General features: G+C 33.2%; 1 protein-coding gene across 3 annotated transcripts in view; it reads left to right on the forward strand.

Annotated features, from left to right (window-relative positions):
- The window catches only part of LOC130449129 (1-phosphatidylinositol 4,5-bisphosphate phosphodiesterase epsilon-1-like), a 337,095-nt gene that overhangs the window by 213,193 nt on the left and 97,503 nt on the right, over nucleotides 1-26,399 (forward strand). For all 3 annotated transcript variants that reach the window (XM_056786816.1, XM_056786818.1, XM_056786817.1), the window contains one exon: nucleotides 25,909-26,054. In XM_056786816.1, the coding sequence (XP_056642794.1) occupies nucleotides 25,909-26,054 (146 nt within the window). The remainder of the gene's footprint in view (nucleotides 1-25,908; nucleotides 26,055-26,399) is intronic.

A 26,399-nucleotide genomic window follows, 5' to 3' on the forward strand; every position in this document is an offset into this window, starting at 1 on the left:
CCACTAGAAGTCATCCACTATTAGGACAAAATTAACCCGAAAAGGTGAGGCTTGATCAATGCTGTTAACCTACATCCTCGAGAGGTGATGAAACAACGTGAAATCATATCCAAGGCTGATAAGGATCACTTACCCCTTAGCCTAGCAACGCCAGAATCTAACTTGAAGATGGAAACCGGAACAATCGTCAAGAAAGGCACTATACAGTAGACCTCAACCAGTGGTTTACTAGTGAAAATATTTTTCCAAAGATCGAAGGGTTCATGATGGCTATCCAAGTTAATAACACGAATAACTACAAGAAAAATGTTATTAAGGATCCGGACACTCGATCCGACAAATGCAGTGTCAACAATCGTCAGAGATAGGTGACGAATAACAGACCTGACATCATGGTGGTTGATAGAAGAGTCAATTCAGTCCTTCCCGTCGATGTAGCTACACCGAACACTTATAACGTTCTCAACAAACACCAGGAGAAACTGGCCAAATACGCGGATCTCGCAATTGAGATTAAACAGATGTGGCATAGCGAAAATATGAATTAATTATTTCGTCAGCTGGCGTCGTGTCTAAGACAACCAAAAAACACCTTCGCCGATATCCAGAAAGCTCTAATATTGATAACTTGCATCACAGTGCGAACCGAGCCTAATCTTTTTGATATTTTGTATCCGGAATAGGTAAATGATAGTTGAGTAGTACATGAGTCACAATAATAATAAAATTGGCATCTCGAAGGTTCTTTTTTCTAAATTTTGCGACAAACATCCACATAAATTGGAAAAACCTTTCAGAGGGTGGCTTTTGAGCTTTCGAGATGATGAAATTCTTCCTTGTTCATGACGAACTTCCCGTGGACACCATACTTTCTTTTCTTCTCCGTTTTCTTTTATCGTTCAATGCTTGACACGTGGCTATCATCTCAAAATATAATCACAATAACGCCCATCACCCGCAGCCCGTCGCCTGTTATCCGCTACCTCTTGAAGTATAATGGCGGCCGTACTCGTTACTCGTCAACTGTACTGAGTACTTTGAAATAAAAAATACTCGATATATTTCGAATACTCATGAGCATCGATACAGAGTACGAGTAAGTTTGATGTCAAGTCAATATTATGTTGATTTTCTGACACGTTTTGATACCAAAAAAAAACGAGAGAAACTCATGTAAGAAACGCCTATGGTAGAATTCAATTAAATTTAAATTTCTCGCGGGAGAAATTTACATTTACCGAACATCGAGTTATTTTTGCTGACATAAGTAAAATCAAAATTTGTCGATTCAGTACCTATCGTTTCTGGTCGGTGGAATACGAATTTTGTTTCTGTAGAGATAACGAGTTATAGTTGAAAAGCTGCCATTGAATATATGTCCCTCAATCACAAAATGAATGATAAATAGAAAAAAAATTTGAAAAAAAACTCTTAGGAATATATATTCATTGGCGCAATTAAGTACAGCAACGTTTCGGCTGCTTTTCAACATCGCCACCACCGGACTTGAGATGTGGAGACAACTTGTATATTCCTCTGTCATAGAACTGTACCACCTATGAATAGAACACGCATATGACAAACTTTTAGTCGTTTCCAAAATGCTCACGGGATAACAGTAATTTCTGGAGGCGAAGGAGAATCGCTGGAGACTTGATCAATGATGATTTCCCAGCTAGATTTCGTCAAAATAGCTGCTATGCGCCGAGGTTTTTGTGAACACAAACCTACAGCTTTTGTATGGCGCGAAGCAACGCTCCACATTAAGTCAAAGTGTACTATTTTACCACTTGGAGCGGGACATCCCTCTTATCTCAGAACACCATGCACATCGCTTTCTACAGCGACAGCATCTGAGTGTATTTCGTTCAGACCACTGAGTCGCTGCTTGGTTTTCCAATTAAGAAACTGATCGATATCATCTCCTGTGCTGGAGTATCAGGTATTTTGCCACACAATACTTTGTAATACTTTCTTGGTGATAGCAACAAGGATCATGATATCTGTGAAAAATAGCTGCTAAGTTATGTAACCGTCGACTGATGGTTCTCCATCACCATCACTAATTCAACAAGATCATCATTGCTGATGGACGATCGCCCTCTGCGTGCTTCATCACAGATACTTTGAAGACTATACCAAAACTGCCTACAGTAGGATGCTGCTTACTCATGATGTTCGATTTATCGATCTGACTATGAAATACTAATGGCAAAAAGGCTTTGTACATTCAAGAACATTTTCACACAACAATGGAAGGAAGAGTTTCCAGTTCGGACCACTACTACCATGCTACTGGTACAAGACGTAACCTTTCCGTTTGGCATATGATTGATACATTCCTCTGTTAGGCATGCGCAATTTCTATGACTGATTATGTTTACTTTGCTTATCACTTTAAAGTGGAAAACATCAGGAAACTGAATTAGTGTATATGTCTGGTGCTTCACTTAGAAATCATTGTTGCAAGTGATTCAGTTACAGGAAAGCTTATTTCATATGTGTTAAAGATAAATTTAGAAACAATTATGTCAATCACTATCTATATCCACTTATATTGACATCATCACTTATTCTTATAAAGAAGTTTATTATCTACTTCCAGATCACAAACACAAACTTCTAAGTTACCAAAACTAGGACACTGCCAAATTTATCCCACTCCACTTTATCAACTGCCACCAAGAGAATTATTATTTTTTTATTATGTCCATAGTGAACAATAAATTGTTTTGTAAGCTTCCGTTCGGACAAATGGTGCAGGTTTTTTCTAGCTCTCAAAATCGCGTAACATAAATCAATATAAAAAACCAAATAGAAAACTTTTGTTACTGTTTGAAAGAAAGTTTTAACACAGCAACGAAAATGATTACTTTCGAATATAAAAGGTTTTTTAATTATTTATACAATGTATAGAAATCGATGTTCATAACTTGAAATATTGGCACCTCTCAATACTGCCAAATAATTTTTGATAACTGTGAAAACATCTATAATTGAATTCCACAATTGTATAGAGTGACTCATATTATAGAGCGATTTCATAGGCCAGTCAAATTAGACGTTTAACCTGTACCAAATAGTTGATTATAATAGTTTGTTTTTAAATACTGACAAATATTAGTAAAAACTGTTTAATCTTTTAGAAATTTACAAAATCCTTTTTCTGCCACTCGATTCCCAGATTCTATACTTTCAAGTAGTTTCATAAAAATCGAGAAGATCGCTAAATTATATTTATATACTTGTATGTCTAAGATCGTTTTCGTAGTGAGATTGTGGCAAAATTAATCACCAAAGTGTACTATTTCTAATGTATTTCCTAGCTTTCGGATACCTATATATTCAGCATAAGGAACTGGTCAAAGTACAATTTAAAAGTATAACAAAAATGAAATAAAAATCACTTACATCAAATAGTTCAGAATTGCGGTGCATTAAATTTTGTAATTTCCTCAAAAAATTCTTTATTGATTCTGGCTGATATAGAAATCGTTGTTAATTTTCATTGATTAAATATGAATGACATTAGATTAGTACACTTTAGTTTCACTGGTCTATTTTTGAGCTCTTCATATTTCATCTAAGCAATAAAAGTTTCGATGCCAAGTGAAACATCTTCAACGTGTTCGATAATGAAGTCGCACATTAAATTGTTGTTATTAGCAACAACGCTGTTCATCAGGTAATTTATGTCAGTTTCATACGCGTGCGTGTATCATTGCCAAAAGAAATTTGGCAACTACGTCGTGTACGACTTGCCATTTTTGTCTTTTGAACATTTTCTTAACATCACTCCAAAACTCGAATTTGAACGAGCTGAAAACGAAATCTCACGAAGTGTATTACTCGTTAACTACGTCTTCCACTTCAACTTCACATATTTTTCTTAACAATAATGTCTTAACATTAACGAATGGGTAACACAGCGTAAAAAACAATGGAACTAACATAGAACTCCAATGACAGATGACAGACTGGTGAAAATAGCGAAGGATCAGTCTCCAATCGGAACACGGAGTAGAGGTCGACCACGAAAGAGGTTGAGTGATCATTTAGAGCCGGGACGAGGAAATATATCGAAGAAGGAACAGGCGTTAAACCAATTATGGAAAAAATAAGAAATCGAATTTTATTTTATTATAAAGCAATTCTACTTTGTATAGAATAAGACGTACTTTGTACTATTCGGAAGGTATTAACATTAGAATAGCATTACTAGGGCAAGAAGATCGAGATTTCTGTCTTGCACTCCATCAGCCAGAGCTCTCAACCTTCTGTACTATTTTCCTTTATAGCCGATCGAAGCTACGCATCTTTTGCACCTATTTCGAGATAGAAAGGATACGACTCGGGCATAATGGTGCGCAGTCCAGAGCTCTCATGTGCAGCTTCACCAATCCATATATCTTCAATTTTTTGTCTCGAAATTGGTACAAAAGAAACCAGTATTGTGTTACAAAAATAATTCAAGCGCCACAGTTTCTTTGTTTATCTGTAAAACATCTTGAAATCTTCACACTTAAGTTTGCCACATATTTCTAATTATTTCTTCGTAATTTTGGCTCTAAAAATGTGGATATACTTTTTTGGAAATATTTGATAATATCGATTTGATGATCATTGAATAAATTCAACAAAAACTAGTTACATTTGTCGTTTAATTCCATAAATCCGCAATTTTACATCGAAGGAACTTGCAGATCAAGCTTCAAAAGAAACTGCGATGGTTAATCTTCACAGTGACTCGATACGAATTCACAATGATGTGTCATAACTAGCATAGACGTTCCATACGCGATTGATGGGAAAATCTTTGGCTATGGCCGTAGCCACCAGCTACGAAATTCGCTCCAAGATAATCTTAGTAATTGGGAACAGTTAGCACGCCCAATCCATGTAGTCCAAACAGTTTGTTAATATTAATGTTGTAAATAGCACATGGATCGACAATATACGATATATTTTGATGGCATAGTTCTGATAGCAGATAACATAAACGACCTCCAAAGGCTCCTGAACATAGTTGGAATACACTGTCGGCTTATGGGAATCAATATCAAGATAAAAAGGCAAGATTTCTATTAATCACTCGCAAATTAGATGAGTTTCAGAATGTAAAAATATCAAACAATAGTAAAGATTGAACGGGTGATAAAATTTAACTATTTGGGAACTTGGTTATGTGAATACTGGTCATCAGATGTTGAAATTAAGTACGGGAAACAAAAGGCAACAAGCTAATTCATAAAACTGGAAAACGTGTTCACGAACTCTAAATTTGACCTCAACCTCAGATTAAGATCAAGAAAGTCAACACCATGAACAGATTGGATGCATTTTGAGATGTGGATCTGCTTGAGATGTTTAAGATTTCTATGGACGGCAAAACAAACCAACGAAGAGTAATTCTGAGGAGAATAAGAAGAGGTGAATCGCTGGGCACGATAAAACAGCATCAGTGCCGGATTAACCATAATTTGGAAATCATTCTGTATTTTTTGATGTGTTGATACCACAAATCTAACGTATTGTGAATTTTTCCGGGTTTCCGAATTCCTTCAGGGGGCCCCGTCATTATTTTAGCCCCGGGCCTTATAAATCTTAATCCGGCCCTGAACAGCATACCTGGGGTATGTGATATGGAGCGAGAGGTACCATTTGCCTCAACTCTTGTTAGTAGGAAAGATGGAGGATGTCGTAGCTTCACAATATCAAAAATTGTACAGGGATAAGAACCAAGGATGGAGTAAAGAAGTAATATAAATAGAAATAGAAGAAAATAAGCTACAACTCGTGTCGAATGGAGAATGAGACAAGTCTAGACAATCTAACGAGTCTTCTACATCCAAAGGGATTAATTTTGATAAAAAAATCTACTTTACAACGTTTACTTTCACCTTTTTCATGGTAGTTCATAACATTCATTTGTGAACATTGAAATAAACTTTGTTTTGTTTCTTTTCCACAATATTTCTGATACTCTTTTTATTCAATTGTATATTTCATTCATTTCCGTACTCAACACTTATTATAACATTTTACGAAAATTATTATTCTGTTTTCAATTCGAAAGAATAATGTAAATCATCAGTTTTTTCTACTTTGTATACCTATGACAAAACTCTCCCGTCAGCAGCTCTCTCGTTGCCTGTTAGAAACATCTGTGTTTACAAAAAACTTCAAATGCAGCACACTCCTTTTATTGGAGACGGTATATAATACAGCAAATAAATCGGTAACCTCCATTTGGCGTAACATCAATGTTATAGCGTACAAAAGCAGAAAGTTTTATTTCACATAAATTTTGTATACAGATATTACGATGTATCTCCACAAAGAAAGTTACGTTTGGTTATATAAAAAAAAAACGTATCTAGATACAGGAAAAATATTTATTGTACAATAAATTTTGTACACAATTGTCATAAAAGGTATTTAATCATGAGGTAATAAGTTCTTTCAATTCATCATCATTGAAGTTTTGACCCCCAAGGTAAGATTTTTGAAGGCGCTGAGGGCGAGGTCCGTGCAAAACGCAGGATATAATGAAACTCGTCCTAGTCAAGTTCGCAGTGTAAGTACAGGGAATTGGAAATGGAAAAAACAAACACCTTCTGACAGTAATACGCGTTTTGTATTGGCGACGCAATTTCTTATTGGTCTCGCAATAAACATGTGCATTAATTGTTTGGTCTCATAATAAATGCATTTTATATCTCAAAAAACGATGCGTATGAGTTTTCAAAATTTGGATATGCTCAACTTTCGTTTGAAACGAATTGTGCTGGTTGCAGTTCAATTTTTTTGGAGTGCCGTAGTCTCATCCAAGAAAGAAAATCATCACCTGTCAAAAACTGAAGGTACTGCCCATCCGTTATTGTTTTGTGTTGTTCAGTAAACATTTTGGGTACGCAACGTAAGCAAAGTTTTCGAAATTTCGTGAATTAGTGATCGTGAGATGTGCGAAACTTCCGCTCTAAAATTTTGCTTAAGATCCTCTTCAATTGCGTGAAACAGTCAAGCGCTAACCAAACACAGGCGTCCATATCGTTTTTCATGAACTGTCTGAATCATCTTTTAATCATCGAATCACTCATAGAATTTTATACGTAGATTTGCCGATAAATTTCACTTGGCATAACTAAGGAAGACAGAATGGCAACGATTTATCAATCCTCCGAGGTTCCAGCTTGGTTCTGCGCATTCTTAAGATTTAGAAAGTTATTAATCTGATTTCACAAGTGGTAACTTTTTCAATTGAGACTAATATCATAAATAGCCTATCGGTGGCAGCGATCTGAAGATGACGTACATTTCATAGGTCAAAATGCTGGAAAATTGAATTCCTACACCCTAATTCTAAGCCTGTCACAGTAAATTTTGAGCTGATTCTGATTACACAGCAATTAAATTCCGTATATATGATCTCTAACTATTCTTAAAAGAACAGCTTAAAAAACTCCTAATTTCTCGGTTTTTGATAATTTCCTCTGGATCTAATTTTGAAAATTAGACGTGTTTAACCTTCCAGTTTGTAGATAATTTGATTTGATTAGTTGTATTGAAATTTACAAATTAAATCTAAGAATTTTACTTAAATTATTTAGGACTTCATTATCATTGATAGTTTTATCGTTATCATGAATCTCAATCATTTCTAAAAATTCTCTTTTCCGTGTATTTGATTCCGTCTCATAAATTTTCGAATGTTTATAATTGAATTTATGTTTTATTGCAGTTTTATTTTCTTTTATCGTTTTGATGATCTTCTTGTCTACGTTCTAAATAGTTAGATGTCTGCCCTACGTAGCCAGCGTCACAATCAGTACAAGATGCTTGATATACAATATTACACTTTTGCAAATACAGGAATGAATGTGAAATGTCAATGCGCGTTACTAGATGATGGTAGTAGGGATTAGTACGGGTCCTCAAACGCAGATATATTTGACTATTATTGAGCACTGCGTGGGTACCTACTTTTGAGGTACAGAATTTAGTACTACCGTACTAATTCACCAAGCGTAAATTTTCCTCTTTGTCCGAAAACTTTCTCAATTAACTTCTCGCCTCTCGTACGTTTCTCGAAATTCACTCCTTTATTTGTCAAACTGTACTTCTTTTGTTTCTCAGCTAAACAGAGGACTTGAAGCTCTTTCCAATAAGTTGCCACACGAGCCCCTTATTTAAAATTTTCGAGGGTATGCTGGACGGAGATAATATTTTCATACTGTAAATTGTATAAATTGGTTAGTTACTTAGACTATACCTAGAAGAAATTTTGTACAAGACTCTAAATTTCATGAGTCTTTCATTGTAATTTTTAAAACATTTATCTACTCGTATATAGAACCTATTAGCAATTTTCGTAAAAGCCCCCTTTTATCACGTAACGTGTGACAAAATTTTCACGACCAGTCATAAAAATACCTTTATACTAAAGCCGGATAACAGTAATACGACATTTTACTGTCACTTTAGGTGGACATTACACGTGATAAATATGATACAGAAACAAAATTGCCTTCCAGATTTGAAACTTTATATTTTTTTCATCGTAAAATTTATATTTTCCATTATAGAAAGTCTCTTAATACTTAAAAAACTAATACAATGGGGATTTACTATCATGTTTTCATTTCCTTACCTTCGGTTCATATTTATTTGTCCTTATAGAGATATTTATGTGGAGTTAAATTTCTTGCATGCTCTCTCCTCACTTATTTCTATCTTGCATTGAAAACATTTTGAATTACTTCAATCCTTTGATGTATAATCAATCAAATAACATTTTTTCAAATCTCCTTACAAATCTCCTCGTATTTAATTTTTGTTTTGCGTCTTTAAGAGACCAAAAAACATTTTTACGTATTGTAATACAAAAATAAATAAATAGACTTTCCTAGAAATTATATACAAAAAATACTGTAATAAACTGCTTTCTATGACAAAAAGTTCCTCAAATGCGCGACCGCCATTTATAAAAAAACGATGAAAAGCACCGCGAATTCGCCGAATTTTAAAATTCTATTGTAGCTGGACACGGCCGGCTTAAGGACTCATTTCGCGAGTGTGTTCGTAATATTACCCCTTCCCTAGATGGACGTTTGTCCTGGAGCTCATGAATAGTCGAGACTGGACTCTATAGAGATAATAGAGCACCGTATTCAACAAGTGTTGATCATGAGGTTAATAGCCGCAAATATATGTGTTTCTGACACCAATGTAACGTTTTTCTAATTTATTTATACTCTTTCTATTTGTGAGGTGAATTAATAAATACTGTCTCTTACACTTACACTTACACACACATACAATACACTTAACTTATAATAATTTACTTATAAATATCACTTGAACAATTTTCTGCGATTATTTTCACTTATTCGTTCTTTTCACTACGACTATTTATTTAAAACTAACTAACTGCTGTACTTAAACTTATTTATATATCACAAATAGAATTCTACAAAGTTCTAGAACAAAAAGAAACAGAAGAAATAAATAATTCGAAATTATTTAGAAGAAATACTGTAATAAATTGCCTTCTATAATAAAAAGTTCATCAAATGTGCGTCCTCCATTTATAAAAAAACGATGAAAAGCACCGCGAATTCGCCGAATTTTAAAATTCCATTGTAGCTGGACACGGCCGGCTTAAGGACTCATTTCGCGAGTGTGTTCGTAATATTACCCCTTCCCTAGATGGACGTTTGTCCTGGAACTCATGAATAGTCGAGACTGGACTCTATAGAGATAATAGAGCACCGTATTCAACAAGTGTTGATCATGAGGTTAATAGCCGCAAATATATGTACACCCCCATGTGCCACCATTGTAACGTTTTTCTTATTTATTTATACTCTTTCTATTTGTGAGGTGAATTAATAAATACTGTCTCTTACACTTACACTTACACATACACAAACATACAATACACTTAACTTATAATAATTTACTTATAAATATCACTTGAACAATTTTCTGCGATTATTTTCACTTATTCGTTCTTTTCACTACGACTATTTATTTAAAACTAACTAACTGCAGTACTTAAACTTATTTATATATCACAAATAGAATTCTACAAAGTTCTAGAACAAAAAGAAACAGAAGAAATAAATAATTCGAAATTATTTAGAAGAAATACTGTAATAAATTGCCTTCTATAATAAAAAGTTCATCAAATGCGCGTCCGCCATTTATAAAAAACGATGAAAAGCACCGCGCGAATTCGCCGAATTTTAAAATTCCATTGTAGCTGTACACGGCCGGCTTAAGGACTCATTTCGCGAGTGTGTTCGTAATATTACCCCTTCCCTAGATGGACGTTTGTCCTGGAACTCATGAATAGTCGAGACTGGACTCTATAGAGATAATAGAGCACCGTATGCAACAAGTGTTGATAATGAGGTTAATAGCCGCAAATATATGTACACCCCCATCTGCCACCATTGTAACGTTTTTCTTATTTATTTATACTCTTTCTATTTGTGAGGTGAATTAATAAATACTGTCTCTTACACTTACACTTACACATACACAAACATACAATACACTTAACTTATAATAATTTACTTATAAATATCACTTGAACAATTTTCTGCGATTATTTTCACTTATTCGTTCTTTTCACTACGACTATTTATTTAAAACTAACTAACTGCAGTACTTAAACTTATCTATATATCACAAATAGAATTCTACAAAGTTCTAGAACAAAAAGAAACAGAAGAAATAAATAATTCGAAATTATTTAGAAGAAATACTGTAATAAATTGCCTTCTATAATAAAAAGTTCATCAAATGTGCGTCCTCCATTTATAAAGAAACGATGAAAAGCACCGCGAATTCGCCGAATTTTAAAATTCCATTGTAGCTGGACACGGCCGGCTTAAGGACTCATTTCGCGAGTGTGTTCGTAATATTACCCCTTCCCTAGATGGACGTTTGTCCTGGAACTCATGAATAGTCGAGACTGTACTCTATAGAGATAATAGAGCACCGTATGCAACAAGTGTTGATAATGAGGTTAATAGCCGCAAATATATGTACACCCCCATGTGCCACCATTGTAACGTTTTTCTTATTTATTTATACTCTTTCTATTTGTGAGGTGAATTAATAAATACTGTCTCTTACACTTACACTTACACATACACAAACATACAATACACTTAACTTATAATAATTTACTTATAAATATCACTTGAACAATTTTCTGCGATTATTTTCACTTATTCGTTCTTTTCACTACGACTATTTATTTGAAACTGACTAACTGCAGTACTTAAACTTATTTATATATCACAAATAGAATTCTACAAAGTTCTAGAACAAAAAGAAACAGAAGAAATAAATAATTAGAAATTATTTAGAAGAAATACTGTAATAAATTGCCTTCTATAATAAAAAGTTCATCAAATGTGCGTCCGCCATTTATAAAAAAACGATGAAAAGCACCGCGAATTCGCCGAATTTTAAAATTCCATTGTAGCTGGACACGGCCGGCTTAAGGACTCATTTCGCGAGTGTGTTCGTAATATTACCCCTTCCCTAGATGGACGTTTGTCCTGGAACTCATGAATAGTCGAGACTGGACTCTATAGAGATAATAGAGCACCGTATGCAACAAGTGTTGATAATGAGGTTAATAGCCGCAAATATATGTACACCCCCATCTGCCACCATTGTAACGTTTTTCTTATTTATTTATACTCTTTCTATTTGTGAGGTGAATTAATAAATACTGTCTCTTACACTTACACTTACACATACACAAACATACAATACACTTAACTTATAATAATTTACTTATAAATATCACTTGAACAATTTTCTGCGATTATTTTCACTTATTCGTTCTTTTCACTACGACTATTTATTTAAAACTAACTAACTGCAGTACTTAAACTTATCTATATATCACAAATAGAATTCTACAAAGTTCTAGAACAAAAAGAAACAGAAGAAATAAATAATTCGAAATTATTTAGAAGAAATACTGTAATAAATTGCCTTCTATAATAAAAAGTTCATCAAATGTGCGTCCTCCATTTATAAAGAAACGATGAAAAGCACCGCGAATTCGCCGAATTTTAAAATTCCATTGTAGCTGGACACGGCCGGCTTAAGGACTCATTTCGCGAGTGTGTTCGTAATATTACCCCTTCCCTAGATGGACGTTTGTCCTGGAACTCATGAATAGTCGAGACTGTACTCTATAGAGATAATAGAGCACCGTATGCAACAAGTGTTGATAATGAGGTTAATAGCCGCAAATATATGTACACCCCCATGTGCCACCATTGTAACGTTTTTCTTATTTATTTATACTCTTTCTATTTGTGAGGTGAATTAATAAATACTGTCTCTTACACTTACACTTACACATACACAAACATACAATACACTTAACTTATAATAATTTACTTATAAATATCACTTGAACAATTTTCTGCGATTATTTTCACTTATTCGTTCTTTTCACTACGACTATTTATTTGAAACTGACTAACTGCAGTACTTAAACTTATTTATATATCACAAATAGAATTCTACAAAGTTCTAGAACAAAAAGAAACAGAAGAAATAAATAATTAGAAATTATTTAGAAGAAATACTGTAATAAATTGCCTTCTATAATAAAAAGTTCATCAAATGTGCGTCCGCCATTTATAAAAAAACGATGAAAAGCACCGCGAATTCGCCGAATTTTAAAATTCCATTGTAGCTGGACACGGCCGGCTTAAGGACTCATTTCGCGAGTGTGTTCGTAATATTACCCCTTCCCTAGATGGACGTTTGTCCTGGAACTCATGAATAGTCGAGACTGGACTCTATAGAGATAATAGAGCACCGTATGCAACAAGTGTTGATAATGAGGTTAATAGCCGCAAATATATGTACACCCCCATCTGCCACCATTGTAACGTTTTTCTTATTTATTTATACTCTTTCTATTTGTGAGGTGAATTAATAAATACTGTCTCTTACACTTACACTTACACACACATACAATACACTTAACTCATAATAATTTACTTATAAATATCACTTGAACAATTTTCTGCGATTATTTTCACTTATTCGTTCTTTTCACTACGATTATTTATTTGAAACTGACTAACTGCAGGACATAAACTTATTTATATATCACAATTAGAATTCTACAAAGTTCTAGAACAAAAAAAACACAAAAAATGAATAATTAGAAATTATTTAGAAGAAATACTGTAATAAATTGCCTTCTATAACAAAAAGTTCATCAAATGCGCGTCCGCCATTTATAAAAAACGATGAAAAGCACCGCGCGAATTCGCCGAATTTTAAAATTCCATTTTAGTTGGTCAGGGCCGGCTTAAGGACTCATTTCGCGAGTGTGTTCGTAATATTACCCCTTCCCTAGATGGACGTTTGTCCTGGAACTCATGAATAGTCGAGACTGGACTCTATAGAGATAATAGAGCACCGTATGCAACAAGTGTTGATAATGAGGTTAATAGCCGCAAATATATGTACACCCCCATGTGCCACCATTGTAACGTTTTTCTTATTTATTTATACTCTTTCTATTTGTGAGGTGAATTAATAAATACTGTCTCTTACACTTACACTTACACATACACAAACATACAATACACTTAACTTATAATAATTTACTTATAAATATCACTTGAACAATTTTCTGCGATTATTTTCACTTATTCGTTCTTTTCACTACGACTATTTATTTGAAACTGACTAACTGCAGGACATAAACTTATTTATATATCACAATTAGAATTCTACAAAGTTCTAGAACAAAAAAAACACAAAAAATGAATAATTAGAAATTATTTAGAAGAAATACTGTAATAAATTGCCTTCTATAACAAAAAATTCATCAAATGCGCGTCCGCCATTTATAAAAAACGATGAAAAGCACCGCGCGAATTCGCCGAATTTTAAAATTCCATTGTAGCTGGTCAGGGCCGGCCTAAGGACCCATTTCACGAGCTTGTTCATAAGAATATCATTTCGCTGATGGCTCTTTTTACATATTTATGTTCTTTATCCACAAAATGATGTTAGGCCAGTGCTGTTTTACCTTTTTTGTTCTTATTATGTTCTCGACAATCATATTCATGTTGGTATATTCTGTATTTTAAGTAGGGTTCAGTCATACCAATGTAACTCTTATTGCGGTCTAAACAATTTATTTTATAAATCACGGTGGAATGCTGGAGTTTAGATGTTTTGTCTTTGAGATGTGTGAATAAGTTGCCAGCTTTGGCGTTATGATTTATAATTTTATTAACCAGCTCTCTTGGGTAACCACTAACTTTGATAATTTGTCTGATTTTATTATTATTATCAGTATAGAATTCAAGTGTTGAGCCCTGCGTATAAGTCCTTTTATTGTCCCTAATTTATATCTCCAAGGATAGTTCGAATAAAAGTTGTATGTCCAAGAAAGGGATAGCACCATCTAATTCTTTCTCATGGGTAAACTTGAGATGGGGATGTTAAGAGTCAAAGGTATGTATTACTATCTTGATTTGTTGCCTTGGAATGTCTAGCATTGAATCATCAACATAAAATTAAACGAAATTAACTAGAAGGGAAGTTAAACTTTCAGTAATCAGATCATACATGATCAAATTGGCCAAAACTGGGCCAGCAGGATTCTCCATGGCTGTGTCTGCCAGTTGTCTGTTGAGTCTGTCATTAGAAGAAAAGTAACTGGATCCGAATGAGTAATCAATTGATTCTACAATCAAATTAAACTATTAAATCTTTTGTTGATTCCATAAATTCATAACGCGACTTCTTTTACGTAATTCATTTTTTTTGATATCTTAATTTATTTTGGAAGAATAGATAATGGATCACGTGTACAATCAAGCAACCAGGAACCATTTATATTAAAGGTAATTTCCTGTTTAGAGCCTCAGACATCATTAAATAGGAATAAACTTCATGTTTTTCCCTAGACGACACCAATCTGGTCGTAACAAATAATGTCTTCAACCATTTATCTAAAGTGATCAATGTAGGCAATGCTGTAAAGTGGAAACAAACGGAAACCATTAGAAATAAACAAACTTCAAAAACATCTATGTGCCTGAAGACTGGAAGCAAGTTATTTTTGTGGCTAGAAAGAGTAAACCTTTCTTGCAAATGTCTAGAAAAAAATATTACGAATCGTAAACTATGTGAATATAAAGGCAAAATTGAATTTTGACTTTTATATCCTACTACTCACCTAATCAATGAAAAGAAAAAGAAAGATTTTATAGAGTTATTGTCTTATATACCCCCAATTCATCATAATTTCTACAGCAATTTGAAAACATCTTCAACAGCTATGGGGTCATCCTTAAATTACTACTATAAATAAATTAAAGACTTTTTCGACGAATTTTCGACCCCTACACACCCCCCAGTAAGGTGTCGTAAGATTTTCCGCGGGACCCTACCCCCCCTCCCTTATCTTACATAATTTTCATACATAATGAAGATGTTATATTTTATAAATTTATTTCATTGTAGTAGATTTAAGAATCCCGTAATTTCTGTGGTTTTTCATCAAAGAATTTTATTGGCTCAATTATAATAATTTTCAATATAATTTTGAACTACATAATGAACTATGTTCTAAAAGAAAGAGTATTCAGGTTTTCTTATTCAGATGATCCCGGATCTTGGTCCCACTCTTCAATCGATTTGATAATTGGAATGGAAGTTTCAGTTTCGGGAGCATCATTACGCCGATCGACGCAATTTTTCACGTCCTCGACATCAATTTCACTTTCGACACACCAATCTGAATCATTGCTACGAGTAACTTCATCTTCAAAAACGCATGAAACTTCGTTTTTTAGATAATTGAAATTCAAAGAAAATTTAACTTTACGTAAGATGGACTTTAACACCCCCACCCTCCTTTGTAAGAAATCGTAAGAATGACTCCTATTGATGAGATTTTCATTGAAAACCTTGACGACCAAAATGATTAATTGTTTTCCAATTTTTCTTGTTGTATGATGTAATAAAAATAAAGATATTAATGGTAATATATATATAATATATATTCCTGGCCAAAAGGGCCTAACCTTATAAATTGATATCAGAAAAATTATGAACCATAATGCCAATATGGCCCCTACTCACAATAAATAAATAAATATTACACTTTTTGTTTCTAAAATAATCTTAAAAGAAAATTATCTAATACAATAAAAAACTAATTTTCATTGAAATTTAAATCTGACAAAAGTTTAGGCCACGTCTGAAAAGAAAATATCATGACAGCACATGATTTGACTTTAATCAGTAATTCGATTTGTCTGAATTCAGTAGGTGCTTTCTATTATTATTATAGTGTATGTAACTCGCATTTAATGATTTAGATTTCATCGATTATTCGTTCGAAAATCGATAACCGTAAACGTGTGTTTGAAGAGTACGTTCAGTACGCCCTCGTATATGCTCATTTCCACGAAATTAAATGTGATTTTCTTTATATTTGCATTAATATTGAGGTCGAATGAATAAATTCCAATTTTATAGAAAAAGAATTTTTAACGGATGCATAAAATATAAGTCTCGACCTAAATATGAGTTTATAATATCATATTCTCTCATTTTAATTTAATATCAAATAATAAACGTTTCCCCTTCGTAAAAATCATCGACGGGAAATTTTTAATAACTGTCTAAACTGGTTTAGTGTTTTCATGAAAATACTTTTTTTTTCTAAATTGAGATATACATTCACAAAATTGTTAGGCATTTTTTGCTGGGGATATTTATTAAAACGGTTTACTCCGAGAAAAGAGGATGAAATAATTTTCCAAGATTGTTCGCGAGTTTTTCTTTTTTTTTTTGTTGTACATTTTCTTTATATTCAGAGCCGTACTTTCGTTTCATTTATGACGTAAGATGAAATATCAGTTCTTAAGATACGGCCGCAATTTGATTCTACTTTTGTTTTAGTAGTTTTTGGCACGCATGGCACATTGGATCACGCAACACTTGCGGCTAGTGATTAAAGAATTTGGTGTCATTCATCTAATAGAGTCTACATATCTGGAGGAAGATGTCTAGTCCGCAGAAACAGTGAACTAATTTTATAACATTTCGAAAGCTTGTAGGCAACAAGCAACCAGCTTCAGAGAAATGTTTGTTGGTCAATCGACTAACCATTGTTGTTCTTCAGCAAAGGATTTCCAGTTACGATGAAACAATCTACTGATTTTAATATTTGGGTCTCTTTTTGGCATCTATTTTTCAAATAATCTGACAGGACAAATTTTGCTGTCGTTGTTTTCTATCAAAAATTTGGCTTAAGTACACATTTTTGAACCACCTTGGCAAGTCTTTTCTGAATACAGGGTTATATTAACTCGGTATGTGTGTTACAGCCCTTCAGGAGTATTTTCATTGCATTAATTTATCATTTTCGTTATTTCATGATCATCATATTGTTGTTTGTTTCATACTAAGGCCTCCAATAGCTCAACGCCGATACTTATTCAACTTTTAAAAACAAGATCCTGTACTGATTAGACTGAATTTTTGTAAAACGTTACAAGAAACGAAAGCCAGAGTCTAATTTTTTTAAATGTATTCGTATTATCGATGAGGTCTTATTTACGCAATAGAAAAGTTAAATTCACATAAATGCTTACTAATTAATAATAATAATTAATAACTATATCAATACTTTATACCAGCATTTGGAATTTTGCTTAATAAGTCTAATATTGAGAAAGTTATGTTCACAAACCGTGTAACTAGCGCCCTCTATGAGAGTTAGATATACAAAAATGGATTTTATTTCTTCAACGCCCTTTATCTTGAATACGGATCGCGTTACGAAAATTTTTTACTCAGCAAATACCGAATATTTCTCAGTTTTCTATGTATCCTAGAGACGGAAATACCTTTTTTAAAACGCCCTGTATGATTTCATTTATATTCATGTCGGTATCACAACAAAATTAGATATTTGGAGCGTCGAAATCAAAATAAATCACTATGTATCCATGGCAACGAGATAAAATGAAAACATGGGATTTGTTTTCTGTATAATGTACTGTTTTGTTGTCTTTAATCAGATGACTTCAAATTAATTTATTTCTACTGGAGCAAAAAATTTTCATTGCAATAATAATTATCATTAAATGATTTCTGAATTAAGTACTATCATATTGTAGTACAAACGACTGTTTAAATTCATTCGGAACTATTTTTTAGTTGAGGAAATTATTGAAATTGTCAAAATTATCGAAGAATTGGTTTCGGCAAACATTTAGAGAAGACAATGTTTTCTTATCGAATTTCCAAATAAAGTTTCAAGTATTTTCAATATTCAGAAACAGCGTTCGGTTTCTTATGTCATCATGGGGTTTCCGTAACATTGTAATTTGATCATCATAGCGATTAATGTTTAATTTTATCTTATCCTAATTTACTATAAATATCTTGAAACTAAGGGTCTTTTTCAGAAGAAGCCCTTCGAATTGGACTACAATTATCACTAATATTTAAGATTCCGCACGTTGCTATGCTTCTACATTTAGGCAACTACATCAAAAGGTTTAGTCCTCTTCAGGTTGGTGTTATTTAAGACCTTGTTTGTCAAGTTTTAAGAGTCGCTGCTCGCGTCTCTAGATTATTAGGACGTTGCTTCCACTGACATATGCCCCTAGTTGAATCACGTACGTTAGGGTGTCCCTAACGTAATGCGTACCCCCTATATTTTTTACTAACGCAATAAGATACTTAAATATAAAATTTTATCAATCTAGCATAATTGCAACCAGTGCCGACCGAGATTCAAAGTTTAGGAAAAAATGTTTGTAACGTGTTTATAAATGCAACGAATAAAGTAAATAAAAGTAAAAAATCAATAAGATGAACATAAATCTTTAATCAAAAACCTAAATTAATAACAATTATTCAGGGTAACTACTTTTTATAGTAGTTTTTTTACAGTCCGGATACAATTTTCTATGTTCCTGTTCCTTACAGCGTAGAAAGAACTGTTTTTGTTCGTCTTGAGCCGTGATAAGTCCATTAAAATCTTGCATTGATTCAACAGCCCTTTCAGCGGTATCATTTACAACTCTCAAATAACTTTTGCTTCTTTTAGCTTCCAGAAAAGCAGCATTCTTATTCCACGAAGATACATCTTCCTTTAGAAAACTGTCGTCGATCTGCAGTCGTGATAAAAATTGTTCGCTCTTTTCCGATACGGAATGATCTGGTGTTTTATCTGAAAAGAAAAAGAAAAATAAGTTAAATAACAAATAAAAATCAACAACAATTTTGAAAATATAAGAAAAGTCGATTTTACTTACCGAACAACTTTTGAGTTAGTTCTTCCTTCGACGGGTCGTAGCGTTTGCTAAAATCATTTTTTTTTTCTCCCTGTTGAAGTTGACAATCATTTTCTTTTTAGTTTGGTTATCAACTTCATCATCAAATAGTGATAGAATGACTATCTTTTCACATAAATACCACAAGTGATGGCTAAACTTGCTTATAGACAATCATTCTGCATTGTGACCGAAGTAAACATATTTTTAAAGAATAGATCGCTCTCGCCATCCACCGTGCCTGATGCATAGCTCCGAACGTACAGTTCGACCAATTCACGCTACTCATCTCTTACAAAACCTTTTTTTAATTCTGCCTTATAAAATAGTAACAAAGCTTGAATGTCTGTATCATCGACATATCGGAATATCTGGGTTACTAGTAATTTGCTTAATCTTGGTTTCAAAGACAGCTTTTAGGACCAATTCATAAACATGATGACGACGGGCGAAAAGCAACAATTCCCTTCCTAAAGCGTGCTCCAAAATAGCACAAGCTCCATTGAAACGGCCCGTATTGGAAGCTGTTGTGTCGCAGCACATAAATTTGTACTTAATCGTGAAGGTTCCAGTCAAAGAGAGCTGTTGAGACAGCTTTAGCTTGATGTTTTCCAGAAGAACTGTCAAGTTTAGGCACTACAAGAAGCTGTTCTCTACCGTCAAATGAAGCAATAACTGGCGAGCAAGGGTACATTGTTTTGGAAGTCACATTCCAGTACGAATTAGGTGAATCGAGGATTTGTCAATGGAGAAATCATCGCTGCTCAGACCAAGCGCTTCTGCCACCGCCATCGGAATCTCCAATGCTTAACTGGCATAGATCTAAAGCTGCAACTAGTTTAGGTGTTATGAGATTCTTTCTACCTCTTTTTGAACTTTGATCATGGCAGGGAACGTTCGGCAAACTAAGTTCAGAATTCAAGATCGGTTCTTCGTCTGAATCTTTTAGTTATTTGTGGTGGAAATAGACGCAACAGCTAGTAATTCTCTTTGCCTTACAATCCTTTCCTCTTCTTTGAATCGTCGTTGTCTAGATCTTTTTTCTTTTTCTGCCAATTTTTTATCTACACCACCTAAGCATCCAGGTCGTCCTCTATTCTCATTTTCTCTATTTTCATTCTCTCACAAGCATCAGCATGTGCAATATCAAACAAATTATCAAGATTAATTTTGAAATTGTTCCCACGGTTCTTGCAATTCTCTCCAAACATGATATAAATCAACAAGTTTCTTCACGCTGTTAGTAAATGCCCTTGTTGGAATTCTTGCTTTTTCCCAATATATGATGCACTCCCTACAAGTTTTGCACTATCACCAACAGTCAATTTAACCTCACGAATATTGTGAAATAGGACTGAGAGAACTTGCCGATTAGATGGTAATTTTGCACCATTTGTTTGGTAGCTAGACAATTCGATAATGCAAATATTTTGTTTATCACTCCGTAATTCCACCGACATGTTTAATAGTCTCAAAAATCACGTATAAAATGGTAAATGAAACATGTAGTTACAAGTCACAGCCCAGTACTGAAGCAACTTGTATGGACAAGTTTAAATGGCAAGGATTATCGTTCATAAATCGAACTAAAATTTTTTTCTAGTCAATATGGGGTTAATACGTAACTTTTCGAAAGGTATGCGTGAAAAAACATTGAAATTTAAGGGACACCCTAACGTCCTTATGTTAAAAGAGGTATCCGGCGTATCTTCGAATCTAGGGTTAGCCCCAGATATTTTGTTGCAGTAGCCTATGACAAATGTATATTTGTATCAATTTTTTCTTGTTAAAGTTTATTTCAAATTTTTTGGTCCAATCATTAATTTCATTACTTGAATCGATGTTTGTAGAATGCTTCCCGCTTCTTCGTGGCTATCACATATAGTCAGGATAGCTGTGTCGATCGCAAATGTGGTAATAATGTTGTTGGGGGTTGTCACTAGTATATAAAAGGTAAAGGATCTTCCCAAGGACACTACCCGCGTTTATTTCCTTAAAGTCTAAGTCAGGATTGAGTCTTCAGAATGAAGACACATTCTCTTATATGGGACTCTAAAGTTTTGCATATTTTTTAGACAGAGTTTGGTCAATTTGTATTTAAATCCTTCATGCTAAACTTTATCAAAGGCCTGATCTACGACTTTCTTCTTTTCTAGTGATTTTTCTACGACATCGGTTATAATGTATACTTGATCTATAGTAGAGTGTTTTGCTATGAAGCCTTGTAGCTTGTCAATTCGTTTAAGAACTCATTTATAGATCTAGTTTGATACCACCTGCGTCTCAGTTTGCACTTTCACGTATTAATTCTCTTATTTCATTTGGTTGACTAGGATTTCAACGTCTTTGTCTTACTCTACTTAGCTTTTGAGCTCTACTGAGACATTGATTTGTTCTTATAGCATAATTTGGGAACAACTCTTTCTACTTGTTGCTGACAATGATTTGGAGTGATAGTTGAACGTTTTTGGACGATTAAAGTGATGTTAATCACCAATAATTGAGGTTTTTTATGTTAATAAACCGTTATATTGACAATAATAAGAAATAGAGTTTGTTATAGAAGGAATAGTGAAGTTATTTCGTCTTAAAACTACGGACCTGAAAATGTCCCAATTGTAATCAGAGCTACATATCGGAAAAAGCTCAAATTCATCTCTTTCAAACGACGTTAGCATTATATGGAATCACGTCAAGCAAGCTATAAAGAAAAACGAAAAATTACGGTTGATTTACGAAGATTTTCAACAAAAAGTTATGCTTATCAACTCCTCGCTTTTACCGTCATGGCAACAAGAAACTTTTTGAATTTAAAATAACGAAAGATCATTCGAAACAGAGTTGAAATAAAAATATTTTCCGCTCCCATTAATTATGTATTAATCTGAGCAATAAACGAACTAGTATTGATTTGAGAATAACTCACAAAAAATACATTATTCCAAAGTATTAGCAACTATAGGAAACGAATCTAGATTCAGTACGTTGTTCTCCATATTGTTACAAATTCGTCCACGAAGCCGGTCCTATTCGTTTATAATAGAAGTCAAAAATTTGGTTAGTTCGATGTTGGTTTTGATAACAAAACTAAAAAACTAAAGAATCGACTGTTATTAATTAAATAGAATCACAACAGATTCATAAAATAGGCCAACCAGTAAAAACACGTTGAGAATAATTGAGTTTGTTCCAACCAGCTTTTGTGGACCATTTTTGGAACGGCTATTGAGAAAGTTTATAAATATTTTCTGCGCAATCTCCGGCTATGCACGGTACTTGTAACAGTGCTATCAACCAAGTATCGAAAATGCCGTCCCGGAAACGGTTCAAAAACGATAGCCGTGACGCTATTTACATAGGACAGACATTTCAATATTCATGAAATAGATTGAAAAGTCATCAATATGTTAAAAAAATACAAATGCACTAACAAACCATGGAATATCAAAAAACTTATTGTATTATGTCGGAGGTTCCTTCATTAATGTCAGTTGTCAAATGTCAAGTCATATTTTGATAAAGAGCAAAATAGGTCGAAACGTCAATTTTACTTGTTTTTGAAACTAATTTTCCATAAAAGACACCGAAAATCAACACGTATCAACATAAAGATCTAAGAAGTAAAAAGTAAACTAATAATTTGATTGAAACAATCGCAAAGAAATGAATAGGTTTGAATGAAACGCCGCTTTATCTTCCTAACAGTCATGTTATATTATTAGAAAAAGTTGTGATATTTTGTCGTTTTGATTGTTTTATAGCCGTTAAAACTCTAAATCCTTTTAGATCGAATTAAAGGACGCCAAGCAGTTGAATTATGACCCTAAAATATGATGTGGTTGGAATAGTTAGAAATATGATTTCAGAACAAAGAATATCCAAGGAAAATTTTACTTATTAATGCCGTTCAAGCTAATCAAATAAGGATAAATACGAGACATATTTTCATATCAAGCTTTTCATTTATTTAAGCAAACAGTTAGGGAATTTTGAGTAGTATGATTAGAATTTTCTTAAGATACCTGAAAGATCAGTCACAGACCATATTTCAGGGTAGGAATATGATCTGCCTATTTACTCAGTTTTCATAGGTTTCCAAAAAGTTTACGTATTCCAAAAGAGTTAGTAAGTCTTAACAAAATGTCACTCGAACGTACAAAAACGAAGATAAAGGCAAATCAAAGTATATATATATATATATATCAAAATAAGGAAAACAAACGTGAATTCTTAAAAAAGCAGAGAGAGAGAAGTTAAATATATGGGAAAGAAAATACTCAGGAGGATACAAGGGAGTAAAAAGGATGGAGAATTATGGCTGAGGAGAGGAAATAACGAAAAATGGATTTTATTTAGAGTAGTAAAACTAAACAAAATAAAATAAAAAAAAATGGAGTGTCTGGGTTACATACAGAGAATGCCAAATTTTTTAGCAACAAAAAAATGATGGACATAGAACAAGGAGGAACTAGAAAATTGGCTGGACAAAGAAAGCAAAAATAGGAAAGAGTGGAAGGCAATCACTTCCTAGCTATGAGTCTAATAGGCCTTATACATATATAGCTTTAATAATAATGCTTCTAAAAGTTATTGAATTTAGATCTCTTCTGTTTTAAATTTAGTTTTTTTCGAATAATTTTTGTTTTTCAACGGTGGGGCTAGGTTAGGTTAGGTTAGGTTAAATAAGTTAGTTTTATACACACTGCCTTTACTGTCTTACTTACTTTATTTATATAAACACTACACTTAGCTGACTTATATAATTAAATATTCATTACTTCTCTAATTTATTTAAATTCGTCGGTTACATTTCTATTGTTTTATTTAAAAAATAAAAATACCTTCCTAGAAATTAGTTCTTATTCAACTCTCTACTGTTTATGAAAAAAACATATCGAAAACGCCGCTATTATAAAAATAACTGAACAGGACCGGCTTCACGATCCGTGTCGAGGACGAGAGATTAATGAAAAATTGACGTTTCGATTTAACTTCAGTCTTCATCAAAATATAGTGAAATGGTTTTTCTTTTACTAATTTTTTTAAATTGTTTTTTAACAGTGGGACTAGGTTAGATTATTTACTTAATTTTTATGAACACCACACTTAACTGACTATATAACAATTAACTTATCACTACTTATATAATTAAATATTCATTACTTCTCTAATTTATTTAAATTCGTCGGTTACTTCTCTATTTATTTTCGTTCACTATGACCTTTAATTATAAACTGACTTTTGCTGTTTACCAAGCTCGAATATATTTCAGAAAGGAATTTCTAGAATATTAGGAAGCAAACAAACAAAAAAATAAAAATACCTTCATAGAAATTAGTTCTTATTCAATTCTCTACTGTTTATAGAAAAAACATATCGAAGAAGCCGCTATTATAAAAATAACTGAACAGGACCGGCTTCACGATCCGTGTCGAGGACGAGAGATTAATGAAAAATTGACGTTTCGACTTAACTTCAGTCTTCATCAAAATATAGTGTAATGGTTTTTTTTACTAATTTTTTTAAATTGTTTTTCAACAGTGGGACTAGGTTAGATTACTTACTTAATTTTTATAAACACTACACTTAACTGACTATATAACAATTAACTTATCACTACTTATATAATTAAATATGCATTACTTCTCTAATTTATTTAAATTCGTCGGTTACTTCTCTATTTTTTTCCGTTCTCTGTGACCTTTAATTATAAACTGACTTTTGCTGTTTACCAAGCTCGGATATATTTCAGAAAGGAATTTTTAGAATATTAGAAAGCAAACAAACAAAAAAATAAAAATACCTTCCTAGAAATTAGTTCTTATTCAACTCTCTACTGTTTATGAAAAAAACATATCGAAAACGCCGCTATTATAAAAATAACTGAACAGGACCGGCTTCACGATCCGTGTCGAGGACGAGAGATTAATGAAAAATTGACGTTTCGATTTAACTTCAGTCTTCATCAAAATATAGTGAAATGGTTTTTCTTTTACTAATTTTTTTAAATTGTTTTTCAACAGTGGGACTAGGTTAGATTATTTACTTAATTTTTATGAACACCACACTTAACTGACTATATAACAATTAACTTATCACTACTTATATAATTAAATATGCATTACTTCTCTAATTTATTTAAATTCGTCGGTTACTTCTCTATTTTTTTCCGTTCTCTGTGACCTTTAATTATAAACTGACTTTTGCTGTTTACCAAGCTCGAATATATTTCAGAAAGGAATTTCTAGAATATTAGAAAGCAAACAAACAAAAAAATAAAAATACCTTCATAGAAATTAGTTCTTATTCAATTCTCCACTGTTTATAGAAAAAACATATCGAAGAAGCCGCTATTATAAAAATAACTGAACAGGACCGGCTTCACGGTCCGTGTCGAGGACGGGTTCCTAAAAATAGTTTAACTGAAATTCAACCATAACAGGTTGTTTTATTTCAAAGTAAATATTTGTTTGAAAAGTTTCCTAATTCAAAACACTACACCTAAAAGCAGGAATTTATATTTCGTCTCTCTTTTCAGGTTAGCGCTTGGGTGACACAATTAATAATCACTCAACCCACTCACGATGCCCGCCGAGCTGTCCTTTCTTGTGTCCTTCGAGTCGCCTTATCCTCATGGAATATCGGCAACTTCAACGGAGCCATGGAAATCATTGCCGGCCTCAAGTAAGTACTAAATTTAATAACACGTTCATTGTTTCCAATTTCATTTAAATGTTTTACAACTAAAATAATCGTTGACTATAGATAAATCTTCATGAAGTTCAGTTAAACCAGAATATGAATCGGAACTAAGAAATCACCTTGAAAACGGTAGGAAAAACAAAGCAGGTTGTGATTTACGTCTTAATACAGAGAGTGTCTTAATTGACACACACGAAATTTAAGCGAAACGTCCAGCTTTTTGCCCTACTGAAAGAGGAATGTCTTGTAAGACGACAAAAAACAAATTTATCTAAAAATCAGCGGTAAGACACTTATCAGAGCCCGTTGCAAAGAGAGGTCAAACCG

This window comes from Diorhabda sublineata, chromosome 9 (genome assembly GCF_026230105.1).
Source record: "Diorhabda sublineata isolate icDioSubl1.1 chromosome 9, icDioSubl1.1, whole genome shotgun sequence".
Taxonomy (NCBI): Eukaryota; Metazoa; Arthropoda; class Insecta; order Coleoptera; family Chrysomelidae; genus Diorhabda; species Diorhabda sublineata.